This window comes from Lactuca sativa, chromosome 3, assembly GCF_002870075.4.
Source record: "Lactuca sativa cultivar Salinas chromosome 3, Lsat_Salinas_v11, whole genome shotgun sequence".
Lineage (NCBI taxonomy): Eukaryota > Viridiplantae > Streptophyta > Magnoliopsida > Asterales > Asteraceae > Lactuca > Lactuca sativa.
The window spans coordinates 5,635,027-5,649,201 of NC_056625.2; the positions used below are offsets into that span (position 1 = coordinate 5,635,027).

Consider the following 14,175-nt stretch of genomic DNA (forward strand, 5'->3'; position numbering starts at 1 on the left):
CGCCACGAAACCCTTACAGCCCTGACGTAGACACTGCCTCGCCCTAGCGGCCGAACAAAAAGCTGATCCCGAACGGGTACCCTCGCCGTATACCGAAAGAACTCCCCCACTTGGGTCTCGTATAGTCACCAACTGACGCTCACAGTCGATGACAGCGCCGAACCGGCTTAACCAGTCCATGCCCACGATGACACAGACATCCCCCATCGCGATAGGAATCAAGTCAATCTGGAATCCAACCCCGAAAATCTCTAGTACACATCCCCGAAGAACCTCCGTAGCACAAATCACCTTCTCGTCAGCTATAGAGACTCTCAAAGGTCGACTCAACGACTCACGACTAACGCCAATATGCTGACTAAAGGCCAAGGACACAAAGGACCTACTCGCACCCGAGTCAAATAACACTAAGGCAGGCACAGAGTTCACAAGGAAAGTACCTACGCGCATAACAACATAAGCATAACATATCGACATTAAAATAATTACATGAATTACGACATACCTGCCACAACATCGGGCGCAGCGCGGACCTCTTCCGCTGTCAGCTGAAAGGCTCTTCCCCGAGCCCTCGGGGCCTCGGCCTTCACCGGTCGAGTCGTAGTAACTCCGGCAGCAGGTGCAGATCCCTGAAGAAGCTGAGGGCACTCGGCCTTCCTATGGCCAGTCTGGTTGCAATGAAAGCAAACCGAAAATCCCTTGGGGCACTCCCTAGCAATGTGCCCCTCCTTGCCACACTTGTAGCAAGCACCAGATCGACATGCTCCATCATGACTCTTGCCGCACTTCCCGCAAGTGCGACCCTTCGAACCTCCTGTCCTCGAATCAGCGGACTTGGTCCGCTTGGCTGCCGGCTGGAACTGAGCCGGTCGCCGATCCACCCGCTGAGACTCGGCCTCCTCCCTAGCCTGAGTCTCCAACTCGATCTCGCGCTTCCTGGCATTCGCCTGAAGCTCAGCAAAAGTGTGGTAAGTGGAGTTTGACACAAACTCCCTAATATCCCTCCTCAAGACACCCAAGTATCGGCTCATCCGAGACTGCTCTGAGGACACCAGCTCAGGGCAAAACATCGCCCTCTCATGAAACTTCCGTGTAATCACCGCAACAGAATCGGTACCCTGCTTGAGGGTTAAGAACTCCTGCACCAATCGTTCCCTCTCCACCGGGGGAACGTACTCATCCCTGAACATGGCAGTAAATCCCTCCCATGTCACCGCTGTAGTCTCTGCCGAAGTGAAATTCGCTGTCACGAACTTCCACCAGTCTTTCGCTCCCAGACGGAGCTGGTTCAAAGCGAACCGTACCCTCAGGTGCTCCGGGCATGAACAAGTATAGAAGCACCCCTCTATATCTGCGATCCACCTCATCGTAGCAATCGGATCCTGCGTCCCATCGAACTCTGGTGGCTTCGTGTTGCTGAACTCTCGGAACAGCAATGAATCACCCCCCTGTGGCCTAGCAGCGGCCACAGCTGCGGTAGCTGCAGCGGTTGCAGCCTCAGTCAATGCGGCGTACCGCTCGTCGAACGTCTCCATCAGAGTGGTCTTGATAGACCCAAACATCTCCGGGATCTCAGCCCGGATCGCCGCCGCCACCTCCTCGTGGATCATCTGACGAATATCCTCGTCACTCATACCGCTCGAACTTGCCCCGTGCCGCGGTCTAACCATGATATCTCTGAAATACAACATAAAACTATCAGAGATTCTACCGAGTATAATCGTACTCGACACGCAACCCTACTCAGTCCCAGATATCCAGGGATTCTTACTTGGGCCTCCCACTGACCCGGTGTCCTCGGTAGTACGGGCCCAATACTACCGACCACACCGCATCAATGTTCATCCCAAGTCCTCCTCCCCAAACTCCAGATAGTGAGTACTCTACTTCTGATACGCTCTATTTACCCGCATACTAGCAAAGCATCACATATAGGCAACTTCCCTAGACTAAGGCATCACAAATCAGGCCACTCTAGTCCTATCATGAATACCTAGTCTTCTAGCATGCATAACAATTCATATCATATAATATTGTAAGGTATTTTGGGGATCTTTACCGTTCGGGCGCTGACTGATCGTACACACTGCTTCTTTCTTGCTTACCACAAAACCATTTACCAAAGTTTATGCCTTTATTTGAAAAGTTTCCTCAAATCCTCGGTTTGAGTTCAGTTACCCCCGAAGGTGTACCCGAATCCCTCAAACCTGGCTCTGATACCAATTGTAACAACTCAAAGTTTTCAAACAAAATTTTTCATTTTTAAAACATAAATATTTCCATTAAAACCAAGGCATAAGCAGTTTAATTATTCAGTCAATACAATTATTCAAACTCCCAAGATCATGAAACATTCTTCAGTGTGTATCGATCATGCCGGCGCCTTCCCACGGTCCTCGCTAGTACCTGAAACACATACATACATAACAACTGTAAGCATAAATGCTTAGTGAGTTCCCCAATATACAACTTACGCACATACGCCTTTCCAGGCCCGACCTTCCGGTCCATGTGTCTCAGGGGACTTTCGTCCCTGCTGGGTAAACCTTCCGGCCTTACCCACGCCGACCTTCCGGTCCATCACACATCCTCCGGTCCATGTGTCTCAGGGGACTTCCGTCCCTGCTGGGTAAACCTTCCGGCCTTACCCACGCCGACCTTCCGGTCCATCACACATCATATCGCCTTCCGGCCCATAATACATAGCACATATAACATATAACATACCACATATAGCATACATAACACATATCATATCCGACCTTCCGGTCACACAGTCAAACCCTTCCGGGTACAGTATAGTGAGAAGACTCACCTCGTAAGTGCTGAAAGCTAGCAACTCCTGAAATCACTCGCGCACAAACCAACGAGCTACAACCCTCCTATAACATTACATAACTCATTAACACTCATATCAGCTAAGTGTGACTATCCCTAAGAAGTCAGACTTAGGTCAACTCTGGTCAACGTCAACTCGACTAGACTCGGCGAGTACCATGGCGACTCGGCGAGTCTAGTCGTCCTCACAGATTCCTGAATATTCCCTTTCTACTCGTCGAGTATACCTCTCAACTCGACGAGGTCCTCGTGGAAGAATCGCGGGGCTACCCCGACTCCACTCGCCGAGTCTGATGAACAACTCGGCGAGTCCCAGCACATCTTCAAGCTACTCGCCGAGTCTGAAGAACAACTCGGCGAGTCCATGCCATGCAGACGAGTAACTGCTTCCTGAGATAGGTCTCGTCCCGAAGTACACATGCATGGGACCTTCTGGACCTCTAAAGGTCCTAATACATGACTATAATCGTGGGGTAACAAGGCATTTCTTCATCAAATCACTAAATGGGTTCTATAAACCCTAATTTCATAAATACATCAAAATAACAGATTTGGTCCGAGTTATTACCTGAAATCGCACTCTCTGTGTCCCCCAAATCTCAGGACTCAATCCTCCTTGATATTCCTTTAGCCAAATCCTTCTTCTTCTTGCCTAACCACTTCTTCCAAGTTCCAAAGCTTTCTCCCTTGCTCTAGGCGTCCACAGCGATTAGGGTTTCTCTCAATTGACCAAAAGACTGAAAATGACGGCCTAAGAGGCGTTAAATACGATCCAAACTGAACGGTTAGGGTTTCTGCTGAACAGCGTCGACTCGCCGAGTCCATATCTGGACTCGTCGAGTCCAGTCGCGGACCCGCGACCAAGTCCGCGATCCTACTCGGCGAGTCTAGGCTCCAACTCGCCGAGTCCCCTCTTAAATTACCCCAAAAACATAATTTTAATAATACCTGGGATTCCGGGCTGTTACAGGGTGTTTCGCAACAAGCTTGATAAAGAGGGAAATGTTATACGAAACAAAGAGCGACTAGTCGTAAAGAGGTATTGACAAGAAGAAGGCATTGACTACGAAGAGACCTTCACACCTGTTGCTAGGCTAGAATATGTTCGCATCTTTCGAGCTTATGTGGCACATAAGAATTTTGAAGTTTATCAAATGGATGACAAGTGTGCCTTTTTGAATGGGGAGCTAGAGGAGACAGTTTATGTGGAGCAATCACCAGGCTTTATAAACGAGAAGTATCCCAACCACTGCTATATTCTGGACAAAGCGGTCTATGATCTAAAGCAAGCTCCAAGAGCCTGGTATGAAACCCTTACTCGTTTTTTGAAACATGCTAAGTTTAAACAAGGTTCAGTCGACCCAACCTTCTTTCTCAAGAAAGATGGTGACCACTTGATGATTGTCCAAATTTATGTTGATGACATCATCTTCGGATCTACTAACCCCAACTTAACAGCTGAATTCAAAAAGTTGATGGAAACTAAATTTGAGATGAGATCCATGGGTCCGATTAACTTTTTCCTTGGTTTGAACATAAGATAGAGTCAAGAGGGTATCTTTATTAACCAGGAGACCTACACAAAGACCGTCATCTTTAAGTTTGGAATGGTAGGAGACTTAAAAATGGAGGTTCCAATGGCATTCTGAACTAAACTAACACCATCTCTAGAAAAACCAGCAGCTGATATGACCTTTTATCATCAGATGATAGGATTATTGATGTATTTAACAGCTAGTCAACCATACATTATGTTTTCCGTTTGTTATTGTGCTAGGTTCCAAGCGAATCCTCGCGAACCCCACATGGTAGCTGTCGAGAACATTTTCAGGTACATAAAACGAACCACCTCACTAGGCATATGATATCCATTTAGCTTAGGTTTCTTCGTACAAACATTTTGAGATGCTGATCTAGGAGGGTGCGGCCTGGATAGAAAGAGTACAACGGGAGGATGCCAATTTTCGAATGGCAAAATCGTAAGTTGACAGACGAAAAAGCAAACTTGTGTATCCCTCTCAACTGCTGAAGCAGAGTACATAGCTACTGCATCATGCACTTCACAGGTCATACGGATTCAAAGCCAACTTCATGATTATGGCATTAACATGAAAGCACCATTCGCATTTGTCATAACCCAGTGCAAAACTCAAAGACGAAACACATTGCACTGAGGTATCATTTCAAAAGATCACATGGAAGATGGTAATGTTGAGATACATTTTGTAAGATCCATTGATCAGTTGCATGATGTCTTCACGAAAGCATTACATGAACCTGATGAGTTTTGAGCATCCTTACACTCCTATGAGTAATGGAGAATCACAGACATTGATCCACCATTTCTCCTTTAGCCGCTAGGTAGATCAAACATGAGGCCGCAAAAGAACGGACATGGGTCTAAGGAGAGCCTGTGGCAGAGGTAGTAGGGGCAAGAGGTGCTTTACAATAGAGGAAGGATACTAGTAGTGTATGGTGGGTGATTTGGATGTGGTGAGATGATAATGGTAGATTTCGTTAAAACTGGTGAAGGGTGATGAAGGTGGTTGATGGTTGTAATGGAGTGATACTATTGGTGTTTTGGTTGTGTCAGGTAATGGCGAAACATTCAAGTTGTGAATATGGTAAGACGTCTTCCTGGTTAGGGTGGATTTAGGGGTGTTTGATGGTGATGAAGGGTGACAATTTGGTGATGGTATAAGCTGCGTTTGGTGGAGAAAGGTTGGTTTTAATGGTGGTGTTTTTAGGTTCATGTAGGGTGATGAAGACGATGGCTCCCCTTCTATCGATGACAAATATGAAGATTTTATGCATCCAAAAAAGAACACGATCATGGTAAACTCTTTCAATCTTCATTATTAGATGCAAGATTTATTTGTTTCCTATTTTCTTGTATTTTCTTGCATAAGAAGTAAAAAGCGTAGATGAGCACTTTCCCTTATGAACTTTTTGAACGATCAAACTTTCATGCTTGGACTTAGAACTTGGAAAAAATGGACTTGAATTTTGACATTTTGTTGGGCTCTTTAATATTGCAGTGTGAGCTTCCACTTAAAAATATAACTAAATGATATTTTATTGAAATGGTTACTAAATGATTTTATCTCTTCTACATGTATTCAACCAATCTCAAACATTTTCAAAACTAAAAACATCATTGACACAATTTGTGCATCATCACAAAGATGCAATAAAGCGAATGATCAAAACTTAATAGATTTTAATGTATATCTATTAAATACATCTGATTTAGACAATCCTTTTGAGTATGTCATAGTACTTTTTATTTTTTATGTCGACGTTTGTTTAATTTTCTATTTTGGATGGTTGATTGATAACATTTTTTTAATAAACGTTTGGTGATATAACATGTTTTTAATTTTAAAAGTTAGTGTCAACAAAAATATATACGAGTGTTTTATATATTTTAAGTTTATGTATGAAAAAAGTAATTAGGTAGAAAACATTTATTTAGGGGAAGGGTTAAAAGAAAAAAAATGCATTCATGTAACGTTTAGGTCAAAAATATATATTTTAGTGAGAGAGGGTAAAATATAAAGTTACATAAAATTGAGGAAAAAGTAAAATTGATATTTTGCAAGAAATTGTTGTGTATGACAAAAAAAAGTTATTGTATATGAATCGGAATCACAGACATTGATTCACCATTTGTCCTTTAGCCACTAGGTAGATCAAACATGAGGCCGCAAAAAAATCGAACGATTGCAACAATAATTGTAACCGGCTCTCTTGAGCCTATAAATAGGGCCTTTGCCCAAATGAAATAAACAACCTAAGTTTGAGTGTTTAAGACTTGAGTTGATCTCAATTGTCTTCTCTGTTGAAATAGTTGTTCTATTTCTGAATAGCAGAGTTCTATCCAAACATATCCATATAATCATCTAATCATTCAACACAATCTATCATCAAACTAAACCAACGCATCATTCAGGTATAACTTTCTGCATCATTCAAGTATAATCTTTTCTTAATCTTTATTAATTCCATCATGTTGTTAAATTTATCAGCCCCCCTCCTAACTTGTCCAAAAAAAATTATATATAATTCTAAACAAAATACAAAAATGCCTCCATTATATTATCACAGATGAACACATTCACAAATTAAAAATGAGGCAATAAGTTGATATAAGTCCCATAACTCTATTTTTTAATTAAAATAATTAAATATCTTTTATAGAAATTAAAAAACTTGCTCTCAGTTGTTAGACAGATAAGTATTTTCAAAAAAAAAAACTTAAATACTTTTGGAAAGCACCAATTCCTAGTAAAAAAACTAAGGTTGAAATCTTTCAAAAAATTCAAAACTCGTTTTCAAGAGGTTACCATTATACGTTGTTGAGCTTTCAGTTGTTACTCCCACAAATCTAGTCTCTACTCTCACGTTTTTTTTTTTACTTCTTAGCCATTTGTTGATTCATTGGTTGCTTTAATCATTGTAAAGGCTTTGCGTCTCCACTTATCAACCACTACCTCAAGTCGTGTGGTGTCGATCATCGTTTAACTCTCGCTCACAACAAATCAGTAATGTGGGTTTTCTCAATGAATCGTATGTTTCTTAACCAATATTTTTTCCTTGGAGCTTTTTATATAAATGTAATCGTGAATAGTAAAAGTTTGGGGAAAAATGAAGTAAAAGTATAAATAATTGATTGTAAAGAAAAGATAGCCTATACCCTATGTCAATCATCTTTTGTTTTCTATGTACGTATATATTATAATATAATTCTTTTATTATTTCATTTGTATCCTATAAAGATTTGTTTATATATTAATAAATTTAATTTGTATGTCTTTAAAGAATTTTTTCACTTTTTAAAAATCCTTTGGTGTTATAAATAGGAAAATTTCTGCTTTTTGTTTAAAATTATAAAAATTAGTCCATGATCACTACAAAAAAAATCAATTTGTTATATATGAGAATTTTTTTATATTTTTACAGTAATATGTCATTCGATAATTTTTTATAAGCCCCTTTTATATTCAAATCCTGGCTCTGCCCCTCAACCAAAAGGAAGAAATTTTTTGTGGACTAGTTCATATATCATTTATGATATTAAAACGAGTCGTGTGCAAGTTTCGTCCGTGTTTTATGAGCTTGACCTTTTTGAGATAGTTTAGGTTATTATACACTTATATTTTATATATATATATATATATATATATATATATATATATATATATATATATATATATATATATATATAATCCTAATAAAAACCTCTCCTAGAATCCACTTGTCAAACTCTTAGACTACAAATCTGCCACGTGGCAATACAAGAGGCAATACACTAAAAACTTTCCCGCCTATGTACGCTTCAGTTCGTCAATCCATATCCAAATCAATTTTAAATTTTAAAATCACATAAAAATTATACCACTTTCCATGCTGAACCCGAAAAATCAGCCATTTAATTAGTGATATCAATGAATTTTTAAATTTAAATTGTGCCTTCTTTAGTTGAATACCCTAGAAATCAGGAACTAATTCAACATTTCTTTTTGTAATTTGATAACAACTATGTGAATATATGAACACTTTTAATTTGAAGAGTTTGTTTGATGTATTGTATTTAATCCTAATTCTCCCAGGTTTCTTTCTCTCCACTCGACGGTATTGGAAATATGTGGGTTTTGATTTTGAGTTTAACTACGGCTGATTTGGTTATCTTCCGTCAATGTCAATACTATCTATAACCACCACCACCACTCACCATGTTCTCCATCGTTTGGCAGAATATTCTCAATACTATCTATAACCACCACCACTCATGTAATCGATTAACTTGGTTTAATAGATTTTAATGTGCACAACAACCATTTGATAAAATGTCTACATGAATTTGCAGTGCAGTTCTACTTTACGTTTGCTCAACATTGTTTCTACAAGTTTCATAGAGATAATCACACTTTTTCTAAAGGTACACTTTTGAAATATTTACATAGATTCTTTTCTGAATTTGTACTGGATATATGTAGCTATGCTTGAAATATTTAATGTATTTTTCCCACGAGGATGACAGGTGGATCAGTCGTTTTAATAATACTTCTCCTCACATCTGTAAGTTCTTTTTTGTTTGAAAGTTATGCAGATTTTGCTTATGGTGATGTTTTTTTTGGAGTTAAACATGTTTCCTTTGTCGTTAATATTGTTAAATTATGCCTTATTTTTTAATGGTTATGAAAAACATAACTAGATGCAAGACTTCCATCTGTGACATGGCAGCAAACAAGGTAAAGCATCATAATTTCATTATTTTCTGTTACACCCTTGTACTAAACAAAACTCTTTTCTTTTTAGCTTTTTAGTGATTTGAATAAAAAGAACATTGCTATAACTAACTGGATTTTTTGTTGTTTCGACTCATTAGCACATGAAAAAAAGGACATGAGCAAAATGTGGAGTTCTTTCTATATCATGGAATTAATTTTTCATCTATTGAATTACTTAAATGCCCTCATGAGAAACAACAAGGCAAAATTGTCAAAAAAAAAAAAAAAAAAAAAAAGACAAAATCATCGTAATTTTCAACAGTGGCAACAAGACAATGTAGGATGCAGTAAAAAGTCTTTTGTTGTCGCTTTAAAAGTATAGAATTATAGCCATCACTTGAAAAAACATTGCATACATGTTGAAAAATTAATGCTATAAAGATTTTGATGCTAAAAAATTGTCTAAACTCACTAACCTTTCAAATAGTGGTATTGAGGGAATGCAAGATGCTAAAAACAGTATGATGTTGAAAAAATACTCAGGTTTAAATTATTTTTCTATGTTTCCATTCATTTTGGTTTTTTGCATAATAGGGCAATGTACTTTATTTTTTTGGGTTTCCAGTCACCTGATATTATTTTGGGCATGAAAAGGCAATGTACTTTGCATTTTTTTGGTTTTCCACCACCTGATATGGTTTTGTTTATTGAATATAGGTGCTACCTAACTACCAACTAAAACTTATTTGTCTAATCTAATCGGTTAACATTTTTAAGCACTATAACCAAGGGCATGTTTCTTTTCTTACTATGTCATCTACAAATAAGGTACTAAAAAGATAAATGATTAAAAAAACTGAATCAATCATCTGTATTAAAGTAAATGGCCATTTACCCTTCTATCAACTGGAAAAGGGAACCTGTTTATTTGAGAAATGTTAAAAATAATAATACAAATTCAAATATATATAAAATCAATAAATTATTAATAATTTAAATTAAACAATAGTATTAGTCTAGCTTCACATATAATTTAAAGGTTGGTTAAATCTAATTTCTATACTTTTGTTTGATTTATCTGATCAAATTGTAAATGAGTTTTTATTTTGTAAATTTTATAGAAATGTTGCCCTCATTATATTATAGCTTTTTCACTTGGTTGTGTGGGTTGTTTTTGTTATACTTTTGTTTGAGGGCTATTAATTATCTTTGATTGTTGATTTTAAGGTGGACAATTTTTTCATCCACAATCCAAACCAAAAGGGAACAATTATTTATTTAATGGAACTTTTACAGGTCCACCTCTAACCTTATTTGATGGGAATTCTCTTAGCCTTCGTTAATCTAACTATAAAGGCATCTAGACGATGTGAGTTTATTAGCTTCTATTATTGTAAGTGCGTCACTTATTCTTCCTAAGCTAAAGTGTTACAATTCGTTTGGTTCTTTTTGGAAAATATAATCTCAATTTACATTTATGGAAGGAAATTGTTAAATCGTATTTGGGGAGATTTAGCAGAATAGAAAATTAAACTATGATAACTTTAACATATTAATTGTTACACGATTACATGAATTGTGATCGAAGGGTTTTATGAATTTGATTTTCAGTTTATTTCATGTTTGCTAATAAACTTTTTTTTATTGTTAGGGACCGGTGAGAAGACTTCTTTTCTATATTTCCTCCATCAACAACATGATCATATTAATTTAAAATAAAAATGCTATAGTTACAGTTAACCTATTAAATTTTGTAAAAAACTTAATGATTGCAAATCTATTAATAATGATTACTAATTTTTATAATTTGAATGTTATTTTACTTTGCGAACCGTGGTTTCCACGGGTTATAACCTAGTATATATATATATATATATATATATATATATATATATATATATATATATATATATATATATATATATATATATATATATATATATAATCATTGAGTTCGTGTAACCGAAATCATGTGTAAGTCATTTGGTACAAATAGGTAGTAAGCAATAAAATCTCTTTATGGAGTTCTCCTATAAACATAACCGATCATTGTAATCATATGAACAACGTGAAATATTATGTTCCTATTCTCGCTAGCATTATTATTTTGCATGATATTGTTATGTTATTTGTAAAAATGCTTAAACCGCAACATATCCTTCAATATATTTGATTCATTATGTAATTATATGTAGATATTTCATTATAATTCAAAGTATGTAAAAGCACCGTCTAAACTAAACAAGTAAACATGTTTAATTTAATAACCACAACAAATTCATCAAGTGGTTTTTATTAAAATTTGAACAGGGGTCGACAAAATTAAGTATTCCCTCCGTCCCAAAATAATAGTCCACAGACAAAAAGCACACAGTTTAAGAAAACATTAATTACCATTAACTTTATTAAAGAAAAAGACAGTCTTACCTTGCATTTAATTTTATGGTAGTTGCATTTAATTTTATGGTAATTTAACCAATAATGAGGGATATTATGGTAAAAGACATATTTATTTTTAGAAGTAGACAATTATTTTTGAACAAACCAAAATGGAAACATAAACTATTAATATGGGACGGAGGGAGTACATTGGTTGCTTTTCTGAAGAAGCCCCTTAAGAAATTGTTAGGCATGCAAATGATTGCCTCTAGTCTCTACTACATGTAGAGATTTTTATCTGGTAACCTCTGAGAAGGGATAGCCATGAGTGAGTTTCTCTTCTTCACAACAAGCCCAAATTTATCAGACAACTCATGTTCTTTATTATTTGGTAAAATCCAATTGAATGAGTGCAACAATGAAGCCAAAAGGTAAAGCAACATCTTCTCACCCAAGGGAACTCCAGGACAACCTCTTCTACCAGATCCAAATGGGAGAAAGTTGGTATTGTATCCGCTGTAATCATATTTGTTTCTTCCATCAGCCATTAAAAATCTATTAGGATCGAATTCTAGAGGATTTTCCCAATACTGAGGATCCCTATGTATTGCCCAGACATTTAAATAGACATTGGAACCCTTAGGAATTGTGTATCCACCTACCTTAATGGCTGAATATATGTAATGTAGTTTTGGACTTCGCATAATCAAGAGAGGAAGTGGAGGGTGTAACCGGAATGTTTCTTTAATTACTGCATCTAAATAACGTAATTTTGGAAGATGAGATTCTTCCACAATGTTGTTTTTCCCTATAACTTGTTCTAATTCGTCTTGTACCTTTTTCATTTCATTGGGATTTTGCAGAAGCTCGGCCATTGTCCATTCTGCCATTGTTGATGTTGTGTCTGTTCCTCCAACTACAATGTCCTGTTTGAGAAAAGATGGTGCATAAAAAAAACAAATTAAAACGATTCTTGGATATCAAAACAAAAAAGCAGTATATGATATAAGATACCATGAGAAGAGCTTTGATTTCTGTCATACTGAAACCCGATGTAGTATTTTGTTGTTTAAGCTCTAGTAAAATCTGCAAGAAATCCTTTCTTCCAGCTTCATCCTTTTTAATGGCAAGTCGCTCCTCGATTATCCTCTCCAAAATCCTATCCATCGTCTTCCATTGACGTTTCATTTCTCGCTGCACCCCCTGTAAATCGAATTTCGTCAACACCGGAAAAAAGTCCGACACATTCGGTGCACCCAGAAGTTCCAATATCTTTGAAATCACTTCCCGCAATCCAACCCCAACATCATTGTTCTTTTCATCTTCAACCAAACTTTTCCCCCATATCATATTGGTTATGACACTGAGGGATGTAAAGAACACGATCTTACCAATCTCCACTTCGGTTCCCATTGTTTCATACACCTGCTTGATGGTTTTTCTCACTCCACCTCGCCGGAAAGATTGAGTTGCTTCCAGGTTCTTGTTGCTCAGGACTTCGTAGACAAACACTTTACGTAGGTTACGCCAGTATGAGTTGTTGTTAGACCAGACTATATCTTTGCCACCATAGGAGACGAGCAGCCCAGCCACCGGAGGATCGCGGTTAGCAAAGATATCGTCTTGGTCATGGAGCACAGTTTTAGCTAAGTCTGAGGAGCTGAGAATGATGTAGGTCTTACTTCCCAGTTGGATTTTGAAAATGGGGCCATAACGTTGGGCCAATTTGGTGAACTCATGGTGGAAGTTGGCGCCAAGAAATGGAAGATACCCCACCACCGGAACACCACGAGGTCCAGGAGGCAACGTGGATAATGTCTTCCGTGATCTGTACCATAAGATAGCCATTAACGAAATGACTGAAATGGTGAGGACTTGGAATGTGAACTCGTCTTTCTTGTTGGTAATTAGTTCCGACCACCATGACCACTGGGTATCTGATAGCATTTTGTGAAGCTACCAAAGTGAATCACAATTAATCTTGACGAAATATAAAACTAGAGAGATGGATATAAATAGGAATGGTTTATATATAAGTGGTGGATAAACAAAGAATAACCAGGGTCCATCTTATCTAAAAAATTAAACAAAACGAGACATGAATATTTACACAAAAAAGGAAAAACTTTGCTAAAGCCAAGAAAATGTTACGTAGACTATAAATAGATGATATGACGTGCAACCAAGGTGACCCTAAATAATTTTGAAAGAGAAATATTGAAAGATATGGAAAGATGAACTCATGAATATGTACAAATAAATAAGCAACAAAACTGCGTCAAAATAAGTCAAATGAATTATTGCACTAGTCAATTATTTATTTTTATTTTTTGGTAAAGGGGTCGATAAATTTTATTAATGAAAAAAATAGATACAAGGACACTCACATTCCCCACCTATAGAAATCAAACTAGATTATGGCCCGCGTAAAACACGGGGAACATATAAAAAATACATATAAAAGTATAAAAAGTTGGCACAATAGTTAAAAAGAAAGTAACAAAAATAGAATTAGTTTTATTGGTAACATTGAAAAAACATTGAAATGCCTGAATATCTATAACAGATAAAGGACCTTTTTGTAAACAACGTTTTTTGTTTTATTAATTGGACGACCTTGTCACATATGAGTACCTTCAATACGATATCTTTTTAATTTATACTTTTCTTAGGTTCGGGAACCAATGTCAATTGTCTTTTTTTCTTGTTGATGTATCAATTAATG

The 14,175-nt window shown here is 37.1% G+C and overlaps 1 protein-coding gene across 1 annotated transcript; it reads right to left on the minus strand.

The window, feature by feature from the left end:
- Positions 1-11,348: 11,348 nt before the first annotated feature.
- LOC111877654 (geraniol 8-hydroxylase) lies at positions 11,349-13,547 on the minus strand. Its single transcript, XM_023874172.3, has 2 exons — positions 12,465-13,547; positions 11,349-12,376 (listed from the first exon to the last, which is right to left on the minus strand). The coding sequence occupies exons 1-2, from the start codon at positions 13,395-13,397 to the stop codon at positions 11,729-11,731; spliced, it is 1,581 nt and encodes a 526-aa protein (XP_023729940.1). The 5' UTR covers positions 13,398-13,547; the 3' UTR covers positions 11,349-11,728.
- Positions 13,548-14,175: the final 628 nt, after the last annotated feature.